This window comes from Coenobita brevimanus, chromosome 97 (genome assembly GCF_032717465.1).
Source record: "Coenobita brevimanus isolate Jiangsu-jjx chromosome 97, ASM3271746v2, whole genome shotgun sequence".
Lineage (NCBI taxonomy): Eukaryota > Metazoa > Arthropoda > Malacostraca > Decapoda > Coenobitidae > Coenobita > Coenobita brevimanus.
Window position 1 is genome coordinate 9,089,889 of NC_137050.1, and position 20,228 is coordinate 9,110,116.

A 20,228-nucleotide genomic window follows, 5' to 3' on the forward strand; every position below is an offset into this window, starting at 1 on the left:
TATATAATATTATATATATATATATATATATATATATATAATATTATATATATATATATAATATTATATATATATATATATATAATATTATATATATATATATATATATATATATTATATATATATATATATATATATATAATATTATATATATATATATATATATAATATTATATATATATATATATAATATTATATATATATATATATATATATATATATATATATATATATATACACGACTTTAATCGGTTTTCTTCTGGAGGTCTAATTCCATCCCAAGCTCCTCTTATATTTCCTGAGTCTCAGATACCAGCCCGGAGCCAGAAAGTGGTGGTGTTTACTGTACCTTCTTGAAATCCTGCACTTATTTAGCGTCATGTAGGGGTACTCACAGCTTTAGCACGGGCGACTGTGGGCGTGAGAGGGTGCTGGCAGTTACAGAGCTCCGGGAACCCCTCGTATCTTTCACACAGCGCCCACTGTTCCTCATACTCCGCACGGCTCGCCCAAACACACCGCTCAGCTGCAGGAGGGAGGGCGGAATGGGTAGTAGGGATGGGACATCAGTATTTTCTGTGTGTGTGTGTGTGTGTAATACATGGATAGATGGAGGAATGTCGAATGTCTTATATATATATATATATATATATATATATATATATATATATATATATATATATATATATATATATATATACAGTATACTGTATATAGAATATATGAATGGATGGACTCTATGCGTGCATGCATGGATGTGTGTATATATTTGTATGTATGTGTGTATACATGTACGTATGTACAGTACGCAGGAAAGTCATACACGTGAAAAGGATTCGGTATAAACAAATAAAAATCCACTCCACCCTGCCAGTTTTCGTTCAAGGTCAACATACCTCTGGTAGGTGTGATGGTGGCAGTGAGGGCGAGGCTGGGTGTGTGTGCGGAAAGGACGTGGTAGGGTACGGGCGGCGTGGGAGGGGGGCGGGTAACCACCGTCTCCCAGCACCGCCCATGCCCGTCACCCACACCCACCCACGCCTCGCCCACACCCACACGCCCGACCAGGGAGAAGCCCAGGCTGCGGATGATTGGCTCGGCTGGTGAGAGATAGAGGGATCCGGTGCCCTGTGAGAGAGAGAAGTGCATAGGAAAGCAAATACTGATGGAACAAATGATTTATTTAAGGTGTTTGCCACACAGAGGACTATAGATATGGTTTTTAGTTCAATGAGCCGAAGAAAAGAAGGGTAATGCAAAGTTAGATAGATAGATAGATAGAGAGAGATAGATAGATAGAGAGAGAGAGAGAGAGAGACTACCAGCTAATCTTGCTCACACACCTGCATGACCAGCACCAAGATCCTGCCACGCTGGAGGGACTGCAGGGTACGGCTCAGCACAAAAGCCTCAGCAGGCTTGGCGGTGGGCAGGGCACGTGAGGCCATGACGTGGCCATGAGTCTGGTGTAGGGCAGCCACCACCACGCCCCCGCCCACGCCCTCACCACCGCCCCACACACCGCCCACACCATTACCCACACGCTCAACCTGAGACAATTCCAGGGACACCAGACACCTTCATTTAATGTGATATGATTTTTTTAAATATATATTCTTATTAAAACCACACTATTTTCTTCAGATATAAGAATGATCAACAACAGCGAAGAGGCAAACTGAAGCTATATCTAACGCCTCTAGATCGAAATGTCTATCTTCGGCTGAATAACGTTAAGATCTACGTCATTGGGGTGAAGGGGATAAAGTATTCAAGCTTCATGACAGCATAGGTTTTCCTCAGCTATATGAAGAAAATCGTCTGGAGGTTAAAAAAAATGTGGGTACCTGGATCCATAAAGTCAAGAAGTGATATTAATATCTGTGGTACGTTATTTTATTATTATTATTATTATTATTATTATTATTTCTCCCGCGACTGTATTCAGCTCAGGCATCCCTTTTCGCAGTTTGTGAGGGGGTTGAGGTTTCGTAAATTGTAGGCTACTTAACACGCTGCGTACTGGGCTGTGGTTTATACGCGTGAACATACAAGTGACACCAAACATCAATACTGCACCTTAAGCACGTTGTTACATTATTATTCTGTTGTTAAATATCACTACTACTACTACTACCACTACTGCTACTACTATTACTACAAGTATTATTACTATAACTATTACTACTACTACTACTACTACCATCACAACAAGCACACGTACTATTTCTCCATTAACACTGATGGCGATGGTGGTGGAGTTGAGTATGACGCCAATCTCCAACATTCGAGGTGGAGGTCCGGGGGATGGAGGGGCTGAGGAGGAGGAGGAAAAATGATAATAATTAGACCAATGTGAAGAAAAACGATTGACAGTTGCAACAGCAGCATAAACAGCACCAATAATAATAATTATCATGGATGATGAATGATGATAATGAAGAAAAATTGGTCTCTCTCTCTGATAATGAAGAAATATGAGTCTCTCTCTCTCTCTCTGAAAAATGTACCAGAATGCTTTATTTAACAGACCATGAATTTCAGTACAAAATTCAGACGGCAGAAGAGCATTTTTGTTTTTAAGAGGAAAGGCTGTCAATAATAATAATAATAATAATAATAATAATAATAAATTATTCATTATGATGAAAACGAGGAAAAATCCCCTTTTCTTTACAACATGATTAAGAAAGGGTTCACGATACGTCAGAGAGAGAGAGAGAGAGAGAGAGAGAGGTGGCTTACCCGTAACTCCATGCTGAAGCAGTTGACGGAGTAGCAATATGGCGACCTGGATTCTTAGGTGGGTGGACATGGTTTGATGATGGTGTGGGCTGAGTGTGGGAGAGGGTGTGGGCGTGGGTGTAGGCGGGGTAGGTGTTTGTGGGTATATGATGATTTGATGAAAGAAACATGTGTCAGATCCAGAGTGAGAAAGGAAGTACTGCCGTCTACCCTCTTCTCAGACATCCACTGAAACGAGGGAAAAAAAAAAAAAATGAATGGAGAACGTGAGACATATTGCAAAGTAATAAGAAAAAAATTGTGTATACTGTATATATATATATTTCTATGGAGGAACACCCAATTGCCTATTTTTTACTGTCTAACCATAGCCATTATATTTGTCATTGAAAGCAGTGATATTAATAAAAGGCTTAAATGCAGAGAGAAAATTATTACAACTATAATAGCATAAAAACTTAACAACAGCATAAAATCTGTAATTCTGAAACCTCTCTGTCGCTATCATTTCAACAGCATTATACAAACGAAGGTGGTTTCAACTTCAAAAAATTTATAATAGATTGGGATGGTAAAATATGAGAAAACGTGGAGCTATAAAAGAAAACTGAAAAATCATGGGCCGGCTAAATTAAAATACCGTACCTCCTGTGCTGATCGATATGACCTCCATGTGGCCCTAACTCGTGGCAGCGACAAAATATTTCACAGTCCACCCACGTACTTAACTACGTACATGGCCATGGTGAGCGACTGCTTGCGCATACCGAAACGCACACACGGAGGTACACACACCATTAGCCTCCAAATAATGTAAAATTCTCCAAATTTACTGCACTGCTATAGGTGTAGCAATAAAGTTGGCTGCGATTTGACACGCATGCACAAAAGAAAAACGAACTAAACAATTTTGTGTCGATTTTTTCAGCACTGTCATCAAAATCGTGTTTAATATACCGACCATATCTAAGTACAAAACACGGCATCATATCCCCGTAGACTTACACAATTTAATTAACAGAGGACCAGGAAGACGAAATGCAAATAGATTGTGTTCTGTCTATATTTTCATGTCATCTTCCATGTGATTATTATTCTAGGAACCCATCAACACTGGGGAAAATAACAATTGGACACAGCATTAAAAAATAACAGCAAATGAGAGGAAGCTGTGAAATTACGAAGAGCATGAGAAAACACTGAGTACTATGGAAACTTCAAAAAGCTTGGTAGGGAGGAACCTGGGTCAAATTATCTTCATTTACACATAACTACTGTCTCCCGTTACACATACTTCGACTTCCATCACTTCAATCTAAGCAATTTTCCTACCATCCTATACCCTCACAGTCCCTACCATCATATCCATCACCATGCAGATTTGAATAATACTAGGGGGGGGGGGGAATACAACTGAGCGAGATGGACTATTTACAAGCTCACATTGTGTATGGGAAGCCATTTTGTAGCGCTGCGGACGTCGTGCATGGCAATCAATAGAGCTCCTTGGCTAGACTGTTGGTGAGGTGGAGTGTGTTAGTGGTGGCCCGTCCTCTGGCCGTCCACCACGCTACACAGCTAACCAACTCGCTCACACACTCACCCATCAGTCTCACCCACACCCCTCAGGCCCTACAACTGTGACAACTGCCATTAATCTAAGACAATACAACCGTCCCATCATCGTCACGTCTTTTAGAACTCTCACTGTGGTATTATCAAGCTTTAGTGCTATGAGATAATGTAACGCAAAAGCTCAAACGCAAATTACCGTCATACTGTTTTGCAACCTTGACGACAATTTACGTCATGTGCTGCCTTCGTGACACGTGAATTATTAATGATACCGTATGGCCTGAAAAGAATTTGAATTTGCGTTTCGCAAGGAGCAAGCCATCACACATTACGTAACCTATGAAGTCTGCTGAAACGTGACATTTAACTTTCGTACTGTTTTGAACTTGAGAGTTGTGGAATTTCGAGCCTAATTCAAACATCAAATGAAAATTCACGTGATAGGAGGAACAGAGATTATGGACCACAGATAATTAGTAATATATTTAGATAATAAAGTAAGTGTGTCTGTAGATTATTTTGCAGATGTGGGAAATACAGAAATCATAAATAAAACTGTGAGAGTTGGAACCCATAGTGATGACGTGTATAAAGGGCAGTGGTGGGAGACGGGGTAAGGCGGCCGCTACATACCATCACCACTACCACCAGTAATTGTTGTAGTTGTGGTAGTAGTAGTGGTTAATAGTGATGGTGAACTAGCATGGTTTGTGAAGCTCGACCTTAATTTGACACAAGCACTCTCTTCTATTTACCGTCTCTTCTGAAGATAACCATTACTATCTTCAGCCACAACTACCACTACCATAAGCTCTACCGCAGCTACCACCATCACCATGTGCACCAGTGACGACTCAGTAGCTACCGTGTGTAAGTACCATTGACATGTGGAAGGGTGATTGAATGACAAAACGCTAACAATGCCGCCCTTTAAAATTACATACTGTGCTTCTTAAAATAGCTTCTCTCTCTCTCTCTCTCTCTCTCTCTCTCTCTCTCTCTCTCTCTCTCTCTCGATGACCCACGTACACGAGCAAGCCAATGAAACCCCCATACACGCAGTCACAAAAATCTGAGTGGCACGCACGCAGGCGATACACACGCAGTCCAGTTGTCCCATTCTCTCTATACACACACACACACACACACACACACACACACACACACACACACTCAGCACATATATACAATAACATTCATATCAATACACCCTAATATTATAATTCTCTCTCTCTCTCTCTCTCACACACACAAAGCAGTCACTACGGACAACGAGAAATTCAGCAACTCCTTCCCCATACATCGATACTTACAGACCTACCTACCAGCACAGCCTCTCTCCTACACTCATACTTACAGACCTACTTACGGCCATATTTACCACTGTTCCATCTACTACCTACCATACTTACAGGCCTTGCAAAGGGATACCATCTCACACGCATCCACTTACAGGCATACTTACCACCTCTCCCACACATTGAAACCTACTTGCAAGCATACTTACCAATACTCCCCACACGCAGACCTACTTACAGGCGCGTGTCACCTGCCATACTTACGTGCATGCCTACCACCTGCCCTACCCACCATACTTACAGGTTTACTTACGGAAAGACCTCTCCCCATACAGCAGATCTACTTACGGCATACTAACTGTCTTGTTTGCCACACTTCCTACCTTTTCGTTCCAACGGGCCTACTTACGGATCCCAAACCTACTTATGAGTAAATTTTCTACTTACAGACCTAATTTCGGGCATAATGATGGTACTTACACAACATAACCTGCATATCTCTCAGTCTACTTACATTCTTACTTCTCCACTAGCTAACCTACTTACAAAAAAGGTAAAAAAAGACTATTACTCCCTGGTTACGGTATACAAATAATGCCTACCTACCTACCTATCTACCTACCTACCTACACAACCTACAATCTACTGTACTTATTTAACAATCTGCCTACCTACCGATCGACTTATCCTCCTCCCAACCTGTCTATCGACCTACCTACACACTGCATACCTGCTCTGTCTACCTACCTACACACCTGCATACCTACTCTTCCTACCTACCTACACACCTGTTCTCTACCCTTCCTACCTACAAACTTCCATCACCTGATACATCAACCTACTAACACGCATGCATCTACTGTACCTGCCTACCTACCTACCCACTTACCTACCTACCTACCATTCCTACCTTCTTACAAACCATCTTTTCAATTTATCTACTTACACACCATCTCACTACCAACCTAGCTACCAAATGATCTACTTACAAACACTTCTACTAACCTACCTACCGACCGACCTACTTACCCTTCTGTTTACCGGTCATCCTAGCAACCACACCTACGTTGTTTCTCTCTCTCTCTCTCTCTCTCTCTCTCATACGATACCTTACATCTCGCTCACATTTTCCTATTTGCTCTTTCTCAGATTCAGTCACTTTCTTCCACTCGCTCACTGTGACACGTTGCTCACTCACTTACTATCTCACACTCATTCACAGTCCGACATATTTTTCACTGATATTCTCACACACGCACATTTTCTCACGCTATCTCACTCTATCATTGTGGCATTTTTCACTCACCGCCGACATACTGTAATCCTCTTTCACCCGCTCACTTCTCACACTCGCTCAATTTCTCACACTACCTTACTTTCTCCCACCCATTCCCTCTCTCACCTTGTCCATATTTACCCGACACACACACACACACACACACACACACACACACACACACACCGATATTTTTTTCTAATAATGTTTTTGCGAAGATGATACACATGGCATCCGTAGAGTGTAAAGTTTTTCAGTACTGTTAGTGAATTCATCGGTCCTCCTCTTCATCACCTTTATATCATCATCATCATCATCATCACAATCTTTATCATATTTCGAGACAAGGATCAGGAAGGGAGGTATTCAAGTTACCCATTCCTGAATCAGACTCTCTCTCTCTCTCTCTCTCTCTCTCTCTCTCTCTCTCTCAATACTACTGCCCTACATCTTTTCCATACCACTTCTTCCTGACTAGAACCATATTGTATGTATTTATCTCTTGCTACCCTTCAGTACTGAATAGGATAAGTGGTAATTTTGGGCCAAGTTGAAGTGGACAACGTATACTGTAGATGATCACCATTCTCATTTCTTCACTGACTCGACTTACCCATTTCTTATTTACCTCTCTCACTGATGCACTTTCACAAACTATACACTAACCCAATCATCCCCTTGATCATCTCACTCATCTCATAAGTTACACAGTACACTATTTCACTTTCATTGCTTACTCACCTCTCTCTCGTTGATATACTTTCACGCTTCCACAAAATATACACTAGCTTAATCATCCACTCCCAAAATTCACCGAGTCATCATCACTCTTTTTCACCTCTTACTCATGTTACCCACCTCTCTCCCTCAGCCATGGCCAAGCCGGTACGCAAGGGCTTCCTCACCAGATATAAAAGTAAGTTGACTCATCAGTAAGGTAAGTAACTCATCAGTCATTTGGGAGTAAAATAACGTAATCTATATTTTACCCTAACGCAAAAAGATTTTAATTAGAGGACAGATCCAATGGTGTGAAGGGGTTAAGTAGTATATTTCAATAATATATATGTAATGCTGGAAAAAATTATTAACTTATCCTGATTTATTATTTTTAGGGTTAATCCAGCAGTGGTGAGTAGATGAGTAAATGCAGTGAGAAAAATTAACACTAACAAGTAAATGCAGTGACGTGATATTATGAAGACAAACAAATGAACAATGCCGTGATGAACAGTTGAGTAACTCAAGTCCGTTTGGCTGAGTAGACCCATCAACCGCACGCACGTAACCGTCCCTGCAGAGCCGTCCCTTGCAGTGAGCTAATGTTCCCTTGCGGCGGATAGCAGACAGTGGACAGAACAAGGCGCAGGGAAGAATGGGGAGGTTTTGTTCCCGGATGGACGCCGCATTTGCGTCTCCATCCAGTTAACAGTTACCATAGCAGGTTCCACATTACCCTGTTATCAAGTTAAACGGTAATCACCCAGCGTTTGTAAATGGTTTCCTGGGTTACATGAAACCAGTAGGCTTGTCACTCAGTGTATAGCATGGGAAGTGGAAAGAGGAGTTATATAAGTGAGAGAAAGGATGGCAGAAATAGGAAGAGAGGAGGGCAGACACAGAAAAAGAATGATAAAGATGAAGAAGTAGGCAAAATCAAGTGAGTGGATGATGGTCGCCACCACCTACCACGAGCGGTGATAAGGAACATGACACGGAAAAAGGGAAACTACAACAGTACATCACCATCACGTCCACATCCTACTCCCAGTATTTAAATGTGGTGAGTAGGATCCTAAAACACGAAAAAGCAAAACACAAACGTAGAACTATCGTCAAATGTCAGCGGAAATAGGATACAACTTCATTTACTAACCATTCAAGTTTCCGAATGGATCGATAGATAGATAGATGGACAGATGTAGACATGTGTACACACGAGTGGCAGAGAGAGAGAGAGAGAGTAGGGTAGATTCCTTGGGCACAGGCAAGGCATTCCGTTCCCTGAGGTTAAGCAGTCTTTCCAAGCAGCACCAGATGGTACACACACACACACACACACCAGGCCACACACAACACGGCCGCTGCTAAAGCCGAATGCTCTGAACATGGCTGGGGAACTCTCGCTCAGGATTGGTGTGGTGATAGTAACTTTTTTTTTTTTTTTAATACTTATTGGTGTACAGCTCATTAAACACTGTATTAAGGAAATTCAACTGCTCAGACAGCTCCCTACAACAGTCGGCATCGACCTCGCCATCTTACGGAAAGCATTCTAATTGACCACCATCTGTTCACCTGAAGACATAAATAATTGTGATAAAACCAAGATCAGTATTTAATTCCACGGCATGTACGGTGAATGACAGTGAGAATGCATGCAAGGTGACTGCTAACGATGTGGAGAGAGAGAGAGAGAGAGAGAGAGAGAGAGAGAGAGAGAGAGAGAGAGAATCCTATCGTGACTTCTCTGATGACTTCTCGACATGGTAGGTCAGGTGCCGTACTACCATACGTGGATCATGACAATTCCAATTTCACATTCCTTTGTTGAATAAAATCGTCTGAAATTAGTTGGAACAGAATACCAGAATTGTCCCTATCATTAGGCGGTAAGAACAGCAGTGGCATTATATCTAAAATTACGTTTCGAGATAATAAAGGCTAAACGCGGGCCGGAGACGTGTTTTTCCTCATCCTTACTGTCAACAGATATTATGCAACTCTAGGAGGGGCGTCTTGTAGTGAAAGGGTTAATGAAGGCAAACTCTAATTCCTCCAGTTCGAAAATTCTATCCTAAGCTGAATTAAATATTTATAAGATAACTGTAAAGTCGGTCATATGAAACAAGAGGCTAACTACTGGAATCATTATATATTCAAGACCATTCCAGTAGAGTTGAATCGAGCAAGTCTAAAAAAAACAGGAAACTTAGCATACAAATATAAGAATATTGTGACACCAGACGACTTTGCTCACCCCGAGTAAGACGTTTTGTGATGAAGGGTTTGGAAGCAATTACCACCAACCCATTTATTGCGACTTAATTATTATTGTTATTATTATTACTGTTGTTGTCTTCCGTCGGATGATCTCTTCAACCTAGGGACGATCTCGCAGTAAATGAGTTCGAAGCACTCATCTTTAACCCATTAAATATTATGATTTTATTTTACTCCCGAAAATGTCCCCATTGACACAACCAGTACGGTGACGTCTTTAATATTTTATTCTTGCACCTGCCACGCGATTTTATCCAGCTTATGAGAGCTCTAATGGCGTAGTTAAATGCACTCATCCATTGTCTCCCGTACCATGACCCTCTTTACTATGTTCTCGCTGCCAACAGACTATTCAATACAACTTAAACTCTTTACAAGCGTCTTGGTACGATGGCGTCTTTTTATATTCTATTTTTGCCGCCCACCAGATTATTATATACAGCTTCCCGGAAGGTGTGGGGTGAGAATGGCAGCGGGTGTATCGGGGTTAATTATTGAGAAGGCCACACCGGCACGCAAAGGTGAAGGGTGAGGCACGGCAGGGGAAGGCCACGGGAGGGAGGAGGCGTGACAGGTGAGGGGGTAAGACATATGAGAGAAGGATGGGTGCCAGGTGAGGAAGGGGGGAGTGGAGGATAAGGGTGCCAGGTGAGGGGGTGAAGGGAGCGCCACACACGATACGATTCTTGATGCCACTTATACATCTTATTTTATAAATCTTGTCCGACGGGTGGTTTGTCTAATTTAGGGCAGACAACACGCTTGACCACCAACGATTTTTTTTTTTTTAACTAAATTCCTGTGTGACATCCTTCTCATGTCAACCAGGCCATTACCAGATGGTTTAATTCAGCGTGTGAGAGATCCCCTGCAGCGAAGGAGTTAGTGAAGGTCATATCTAACTCATACCAGTCCTAGTCGTCTCTCCTAAGCTAAATAGTACTGTCTGGTGGTAGCGTGAATCCAATGAAAATACGTCACTTTAACGAAGAGATTAAGGAGCCAGGGCATACTGTATTGGAGTGACATGTACTTGCGTTTTCTATTAGCACATCGGCATCTTCATGGGGTGTACTGTACCCTCTCTGCCCTGCCCCACAACCCACAGTCATCCCAGCCCGTCACGCTCAGATAATTAACACAACCCATCCCACCCATACTTTACACCTCCCACAAAATTTCAAGGAGAAACGTTTGGTGTACACCTTACCTTCCGACACAGCGCCTATCTCCACATAGTACCCTCCCCTCGTATTCCCCCATCACCTACATCCATCCTACCCACGCCTCTCCGCCCACCTCACCCATTGCTGTCTGGTCCTCTGTTATGTAGAATTTTTTTACAGGCATACCTACCACGCCACAGACTGCCTCACCGCCCACCACCATCCCAGTTCGCCCCTCCCACGCCTCTCCACCCATCCCAGCCAACGCACAACCAGACGTCTCTCGTAAGCTGAATACAAAGGTCTGGTGGTAGCAAGAATAAAACGGATATGACGCCCTGGTATTGAAGGGGTTAACAAAGGCTGCTGCTACTTTCTTCATTAACAAGCATCTCTCATACATCAAAAATAAAATGAACGATTGATGACAGCATGAGTAAAATTAATAGTTTAGCCAAAATTACCAGACCCACGGATTTCTTAATACACCTCTACTCAATATTTCTGTTACGCGTCCTGGAGTTTGAAGTAATGATGTGATATTTCAACACATGTGATTACCGGTGATTAGTTTAGCAAGACCTCATTAGGCTTGGGCGTCCTTTACACTTTCCCAGACCACCAGTTAAGGAAATAAGATCACAATAAGATCATTATCGTCAAGTAATGTAGCAGCACCTCATTAGGGGTTAAAATCTGTTATTAGGGATTCCGAATTATGGTTCATTCTCCGTAATAAGGTGGGGAGTTTTGTCCTTATGCAGCTTATTTCCTGAGGCCCAATACTACGATCCTGTATCCTTTCCACAGCATTCCACAGCACTTCTTCGTGACTAGTACCATATTCGTGTCAGTCTCGATTTGTAGTACTGCATTCATGACGGAGAGATGGCACCTTGACGCTTAGGTTCCAGCACCACTTCATCACCGTCGATCAATTTCACAAACTTTCATTATGATTTATTTATTTATTTACTTATTTTTTGGGGGGTTGAAACTACGGAGGCGAGAGAGAGAGAGAGAGAGAGAGAGAGAGACAGAGACACACACACACACACGCACGCGCACGCACGCGCACGCACGCACACGCACGCACGCACACGCACACACACACACACAACTAAATACAGTTCGTCCATAACACACAATTCAACCTTCACGGCCATAAAGCACACAACCAATACCGGATGACCATAATTTTCACCCCTCCTGCCAGCCCGTAATTTCACACCGATATCAACTTCTCTTGCCCTGTTATGGTGCTGAGTATGTTCATTATTTCTGCTGACCATCACGTAGCTCAGCACAATAATGACAAACTTTTCATTCTTCAGATGCTGAGCGAGATGGTCCGGTGGTGGAGATGTGAATATAACACCTCAATATCCCCTTGCATGTTACTGAAGTTAGCTATGTCGATATTAATGTGATTAAAATGGCATTAAAAAAAAAAGAATGCTGATGGGTAAACTACAAAATAAATAGCTAAGGAAGACGTGGCTCTCATGGCGGCTCCTGCACAATGCCTACACACCATCAATTATTAGTGGCCTGTAGTGGACGGGGTGACGAGAGGGTGGGCTTTGATGATGATGTGTGGGCATTGTGTGATTAGTGGGCTTGGTGGTGGTGGTGGTGGTTGTGGTGGTGAGGGACGCCTTCACGTGGTGACTCCGATATATTTAGGTGGCTCCAGTGCTCGGGTACGCAAACGTCCCTCAGACCCCTGTACGTGGTAACTCCGATATACAGGGTGGTCCGTAATAGCGCTTTAATGGAAACCCACCTGACGGCATCCAGTGTGTTGCGGGAACGGCTCAGTCTGCTTGTGTGGGCGTGGGTGTGGCAGTGGGTGTTGGAAATGAATAAATGATGCAGGACAAACACTCACAACGTTGACATGGTCGTCTCTGCAACACACAAAAAATCACCTGAAGGATTGGAAGGAGGGCGTTATATATGGGCCATCCTCTATGTAAGCGGCTTCACTGCCCTGATATACAACCGTACCTCAATTTCCTCCATGTTTCCTGAAAGAAGGATGGTGGACTTAGGGAGCAGGGCGTTTTTCAGCCTGCAGTCCATCGGGTTCACGTTAAAATTAGGCTTGGGTGACAACAAATAGTGAGTGTGATGCTGAGTGGTAAGCATGAAAGAGGGACAGTAAGAAATTAATGCGGAGATGAACTGAAAGTGTGACAGTGATACAATAAGAATGACTGATAATGATGATGATGATGATGATGATGAGTGAGTGAATGAAATCCAAGTGCCAGAAAGCAAATATCATATGGCACAGTGTTATAATCTGAAGGTTTATTAAGGAGCAGGGAGGACAAGGCAGACGATAACTGGAAACCAAAAGGGGGATTTTAGATTAAGTGAAAGATGTGGATTGTTTGTAGAAACGACATAATGACGTCAGAGGGATGTCCTTAAACTGTTCTTGTCATGAGATCAAATGTTTAATCTGACTGGAGTACAGGGGAAAATGGAGGTCGGAAGAAATAAGGCAATTTCAAGAAGAGAGGTAGGACAGAAGAGATGAGGAGGACAGTAAAGAGAAAAAGATTGCTGACAAAATGGCCCCTTTCAGTCTTCTCTTACGAAAAGCAGGGATACTGGGGAAGAATTCTTTCCCCCCTTCCCTAGGGAGATGATTGATGATGATGACTGACGATGACGACGACGACGATGATGATGATGATGATAAAGTGGTTATTTTCAGAGCGGTTCCTGGGATCCAACTGGCGTGAGGAATGGGTGGTTCTACACGAGGACTCATCCCTGGAGTGGTACAAGGATCACGATGAGGCCGACTTCCTGGGCGCCATAGTTCTCAGGGTTGGACTCTACTGTTGCACCATTAGACTGGATCACTATATCACTCACCGTATCATTACACCGTTGTATCAGGACACCACACCGTTATACCATCATACCAGATCTATCATCACATCTTAATATTTCATCACAACCTCGTCATACCATCATACCACACCACTGTCATCACATCTTAATGCTCCACCACTACACTGTCACACCAACATACCACACCACTCCATCATCACATCTTAAAGGCCGCATTACAAGTGACACAAGAAAGCTCCGTAACACCCTTTTCTTTGCGATTTATTATATGTATTAAGCCTAATTATCTTTTAGGTATTTATATATTTCTGTAATCGACGATGTTTTCCTTAGTCACGTACCAGAGAGAAAATAAAGTAACTTTACGAATAAATCGCTATGAAAGAAGTGTTAGGAAATCTTCAAAGCATCTTATAACAGGGCCGTTAACACTACCCCATCACACCACGCCATCACACCACCATACTGGAACAATGCACCATCGTAATGTTACTGTCAAACCACATGATAATATTTCGCCTCAGCATCCAATCATCTTATCAAGTCTTTACCACGAGTCCTATATCTTTCACAATAACCAAATCCTTTTACCACCTAACCATAATACCTCTCCGTCTAAACCTACCACCATCACACCATTAAGTTCATACCACCACCACACCACCTTCCTATCACACCAATTCAGCATCTACTGTTACGCTAGCTATACAGTTAACTATCACACACACACACACACACACACACACACACACACACACACACACACAGAGGCTGGCTGGGCGTGGAAAAGATGTCACTAAGAAACCCGTCTTTAAATTGGCACCTCCTGTCACCATAATAACCATCCCTTGCCACCGTTTACTCATTCATCCACCCCACATCACTCTGCCTTTTTAACCCCCTCCACCCCACCTCACTCTCCCTTTTTAATCCCCTCCACCCCAACTCACTCTCCCTTTTTAACCCCCTCCACCCCACCTCACTCTCCCTTTTTAACCCCCTCCACCCACCTCACTCTCCCTTTTTAATCTCCTCCACCCCCACCCCTACAGGAGGCCCCGGAGATGATCGCAGCGGGCCCCTACGCTTGCTATGTGCCGGGACGTCCTGACTTACCCAACAAGGCAGACCCGAACAACATGATGGTCTTCGGTAACAAGGACAAGGACAAGATGCACTGGTTCCTCTGCAAGAACATGGATGAACTAAAGTGAGTGGCGATGATGATGACGATATGGAAGAGGGGAGATGTGAGCGAGGGGAGGGGGAGGGGAGAAATGATGATGATGAGGAAGAGGAGAGAAGTGAGAGAGGGGGAGACATGGGATGATGATTATGGTGAAGATGTTAACTTATGGGACAGAAATCAGTGACGGTGATGAAGTGATAAATAAATGAGAGAGAGAGTCCCTTTTTTTCCCTTTGCCTGCAAGTATAAGTGTTTTGTTTTCTTTATTCCAGACTCAAAATAACTTACTTTTCTCCCACATATTCTAGGTCTTCCTTCCTTTTCTTTTACATTCAAAATTTATCTTCAAGCGAGTCTTTTTCTTCTTAAATTATCTAAAATCTCTCCCTCTCTCTCTCTCTCTCTCTCTCTCTCTCTCTCTCTCTCTCTCTCTTCCAAGCCGTGAGAGTGGGTTAGCGTGAAAGTGTGAGTAAGGTAAGAAGCATGCGTGTAAGTATGAGTTAGGTGAAGTGTAAGTAAGGGGATACCAAGCGAGCTACTTCCGTGTGTCCTGGTATTTGCGTGAGGATAATTGTGTAATTGTGTAAGTGCTGGTGTGGACGACACTGTCTGACGTCATCGGGGGTAATGTGTAATAGCATTATCATTACTGTTACTACTACACTATTGCTGTTATTACTGCCACATTATTATTATTATTATTATTATTATTATTATTACAACTACTGCTACTATTAATACTACTACCACCACCACCACCACCACCACTGTTACTATTACTACTACTACTACTACTACTACTACTACTACTACTAACATCTGATTATTGTTCTAATATTTTCTTCATTTTTTCCTGCCTACAGATTCCAGTAACTTCATTTTAAAATAACGGAATTGTGATGATGATAATGGTTTTAATGATGATGATGACCGTGATATTAAAAATGATGATGATAGCCATGGTGCTAATGATGATGATGTACACTAACACACCTCTCTCCCTCTTCTCTCTATCTAGCCAGTGGATGACGGCCATTAGTAACACGGTGAGTCCCACAGCCAGCCTATTAAGCCCCTTCTCTACCATGATGCAGTTTTTTCATCGTACCCACGTTCCCATTAATTACATCAGGGTAGTTACCAGTAAGACCTCTACTCGACAAAGGATTAATGATGGCTATGTCTATCTCATACATTCTGAAAAGCATCTCCAAAGCTAAATAAAATCGTCAGGGTTATCAAGAATTTACTGGAAAAAACTGTCATCGCAGTGCCGGGTTAAGCTGCTACTGCCATCATCAAATATCCCCTTCCCGCCAAAAGTTTGAATTCACTGCCTTTGATTAGTTTGTATTCTGTCTTGATTTTCTGTCGATGAACGTCGGAGGCCATCCCTTATGGTAAGGCGGTTAATGATGGCTATACGTATAATTCGTACGGTTTTGAAATTCTCTCCAAAGTTTGAGATTGCGTGAATAAAACACAACATATGTCATCAGACTGAAGGGATGATGTTAATAAATTCGCAACAATAAATCTATGCAAGTGAATAACATGAAATGAATATAGAAGGTAAGAATAACGAATTATACAAAATAAATCTATATACTTTTTAAGTAGATTACATCATGTAGTATGACTGTCCTCAAACTTCATTATGAATAACGTAAAAATTTTTTGTTAAGCTTACGAGACCCTTTATGACTGGAGAGATTAACCAGTTCACTACGATAATGAATTTATTATTTAACAATATTTGCTGCATCCTGCTGTTTCTGGTTATATTTCTGTGACACTAATATACCTCCCGTAATCACCTTATCAAAGTAATCAGATTATTCCTTTCCTTTCTCCGTCTTCTTACCTTCCCTCCGTTCTGCTCTCTCAGCTCTCTTTTCATCTTTCCCTAATCACTGACGGTGATATATATATATATATATATATATATATATATATATATATATATATATATATATATATATATATATATATATATATATAAAATAGAGAGAGAGAGAGTGTATGTATGTATGTGTGTAGATGTCCCCTTCGTACGTGTGTAATCACCATACTGGCACTTACCCCCTTCCATCTCCAGCTGCCCCCGCCTCCAAAGCCACCCCAGCCGCCAGGGGGAGGAGGGGGCGAGAAGGGGGAGCCACCGCCCCCCTACACCTCGAGCCCCAGCGCGCCCCCGGCACCCTCAGCTCCACCAGCCCAGCCCTACTGTAAGTGTGCAAATATTACCAAGTGATCTGATAATGAACAATACAACGTGGTTGTACTGTAGCCAGCCTGCATGTTGGCTACATAATCCCATATGAGTGATCTAATGCAGCCTCACCTGGCTATAGTTTGTATATCTACAATGAACCTCCTAATTGCCGTACTAAAAAAGCCAAAGCCTAGACGGAGACGTGGAATTTACGATTAATGCATTATTACCCCCAAACATCCCCCAAAGCGGTACAATAGCCCTCAAAATTATCCTTGCCTACAAAAGCACATGAATATAAAACAGGAATACACATAATACTGTACAGTATTTGGACACTCAACAATGCTGGTCTGACATCATGTTATTTTTTCGGTGTGGAAGTTGCGAAGAGCTTACATCTCTGATTACGGAGAGTGACAAGATACAGATACAACACATACAGATATTAGGTCTATCGTATTAACACGTGACTAGAGTATATACACGAATGTGGATCTGGCTGTATATAAACAACACCATGTGGTCTTGTATACATTCTGGTCCCTTCAGCTTGATGTAATCAACACCACGTAACAATGCAGTGGATCAAGCTTACATGAAAATAAATCAAGTGGTCTTATATTTTTACACGTAGCTCTCGCTATTATGCAACACTACCATACCTTTAAAGCTCGAAAATAAAAACCTACGAGAATTCCTTGTTCTGTTCTCTTATCTGTAGTAAAACAGACATGCAAAATATGAAAGTAGGAGGGAACTGCGTTTTTACTCCTGTGGTCTCTTCATTTCCCAACCCAACACTGTCACCGAGCTACGTGTGTGGGTGACTAACCGTTGGATCTTTCACCCACACCCACCAGCACCTTGATGCTTAGAAACACATCGAAGACTAAGAAGTGAAAGGAAGCTAATGACGCTATTTTGTCTTGGATGAAAGCAGTTGACGCCATTTTTTCTTAGAAGTGAAGTTATTGTGTGAGCTGAGTAGAGGGAGCCGGATTCGGACAGTATAAATATTTCACGAAAAAAAAGGAAAAGTTTCTGTATACACTGAATTTATGCCTTTTCAGTCAGTATGCCAACTTTCCACATCTCTCTATTTCAGATCCACCAAATGCTCAACGTGGAGGTGGGGGTGGAGGGTATGGGGGTCGGGGAGGCTATGCAGGCAGAGGAGGCTATGGAGGAGGAGGAGGAGGCTACGGTGGTGGCGGTGAGTACGGGGGAGGGTATGGTGGAAGAGGGGGCAACACCGTCATCGTGGACCGTGGCGACAACGGTCTGGGCAACTTCGCGACGGGCATGATGCTGGGGTCCGCCATGTCGGGCTGGGGCTGGGGCTTCGGGTTCGGTTTCGGTGTTCCCTTTCGCGCTGGATTCGGGTACCCGGGCTTCTACGGCGGCTACAATAACCAGGCGAGTCATGGCCCTCTCTTCTTCCCAAAATTAACAGTTTCTTAAAATTCTGGTCAGTATTAAGTATAACTGCAGTCTTTCTTATTATTATTATAATTATTACAGTATTATTATTATTATTATTATAATTATTATTCGTCGCCATCATCCTGCTTCAAAACGGGAGTGAGTTAAAATGACTAATTGTTTTATTATTATTAATTATTATTATTATTATTATTATTATTATATTTTCTTTGCTGCCCAGCATTCAAGAACCAATGCCTTCCCGCATGATCGTAAACATAAAATTTTAAAACTCTTTGCGATAAAAAAAATAAAGTTCTCTATAAAGAACAACAGTTATGGTCTTCAACACAGGTATCATTATAAACATTTTTAAAAATTCACTGCACATTCATTAGACCTCTAACATTTATTATAAAAATGTACATTTATCATGAAAAAAAAAATATGCATTTCTGATTTGTTGCTGAACTTTGCAATAATTCCGTGACGTGTAATAGCATACCTCCTCATTACTGTATAATTCTGTTGGTATGTTGTGAGTAATGTGTACTAACGCTCCCCTACCCTCCAGGAGACCAACATCACCAACAACTACAACATCACCAACAACGACACCACCAACAACGCAGCCCCTGAAGATGGGGACGCAGACGCGGGCGGAGGTGACGGTGCAGGGGTGGGCGGACCAGAGGGTGGGCTGGAGCCGGACGCTGAGATGCTTCCAGGAGCGGGTGACGGCGGCGGTGTGGACCCGGGGCTACTCGAGGATGGGGGTGGTGTGGACCCGGGGCTACTGGATGAGGGTGGTATGGATGAGATGGCCGGAATGGAGATGGCCGAACCCTTCGAGATGGGCGGAATGGATGACGTTGGCGGAGATTTTGACATGGGAGGGGGATTTGACATGGGTGGGGGTTTTGATATGGGTGGGGGTTTTGATGTGGGCGACTTTGACTTCTAATTCTAAAGACCTAGGCTGAGACTCGCGAAACAACTTTTCCCCGCGTAACTGGGATTTTGCGAGAAGTGGATGAACGGGAAGGTTCGGCACTTTCCTTGTCCTTCCTGCAACAATAGTTCCAAGCTGTGACGCTTGTGAAAAGGAAGTTTTATTTATTATTATTATTATTATTTATTTTTTTTTTTTTGGGGGGGGATTATACAGTTTGTGCAATGGGTGAGCTGCAGCAACATCAACACGAAGATTCAATACCATCTTCAGTTAAGCCGAAGCACACATTCATAATTCAACAACAAAAAATCTTTTACAAAAGTATTTCATACGTATTTATCATACTTACTATCCACCAAGTGTAATCCAAATGACTCCTCTTGTTACATCATCAGTTCTCATTCTTGCACGAGTCGCTATACGAGTATTTACGATGTTCACCCTGATTACCATTCTCGTGCTGTCTCTCTTCGGCCAAAAATACTTGAATGAGTAAATAAATACGATAAA

General features: G+C 42.4%; 1 protein-coding gene across 1 annotated transcript; it reads left to right on the top strand.

Annotated features, from left to right (window-relative positions):
• The first annotated feature begins 4,938 nt into the window (after positions 1–4,938).
• LOC145413718 (uncharacterized) lies at positions 4,939–19,856 on the top strand. Its single transcript, XM_080283374.1, has 8 exons — positions 4,939–5,190; positions 7,766–7,810; positions 13,792–13,907; positions 14,987–15,144; positions 16,142–16,169; positions 17,222–17,351; positions 18,447–18,757; positions 19,338–19,856. The coding sequence occupies exons 1-8, from the start codon at positions 5,157–5,159 to the stop codon at positions 19,725–19,727; spliced, it is 1,212 nt and encodes a 403-aa protein (XP_080139500.1). The 5' UTR covers positions 4,939–5,156; the 3' UTR covers positions 19,728–19,856.
• Positions 19,857–20,228: the final 372 nt, after the last annotated feature.

Excerpts from the sequence above, each read along its gene's own strand:
- LOC145413718 (XM_080283374.1), top strand. The coding sequence starts at position 5,157 with ATGTGCACCAGTGACGACTCAGTAGCTACCGTGT. Across the intron at positions 7,811-13,791 it reads CTTCCTCACCAGATATAAAA|AGCGGTTCCTGGGATCCAAC; the intron begins GTAAGTTGACTC and ends GGTTATTTTCAG. Across the intron at positions 15,145-16,141 it reads AAGAACATGGATGAACTAAA|CCAGTGGATGACGGCCATTA; the intron begins GTGAGTGGCGAT and ends CTCTCTATCTAG.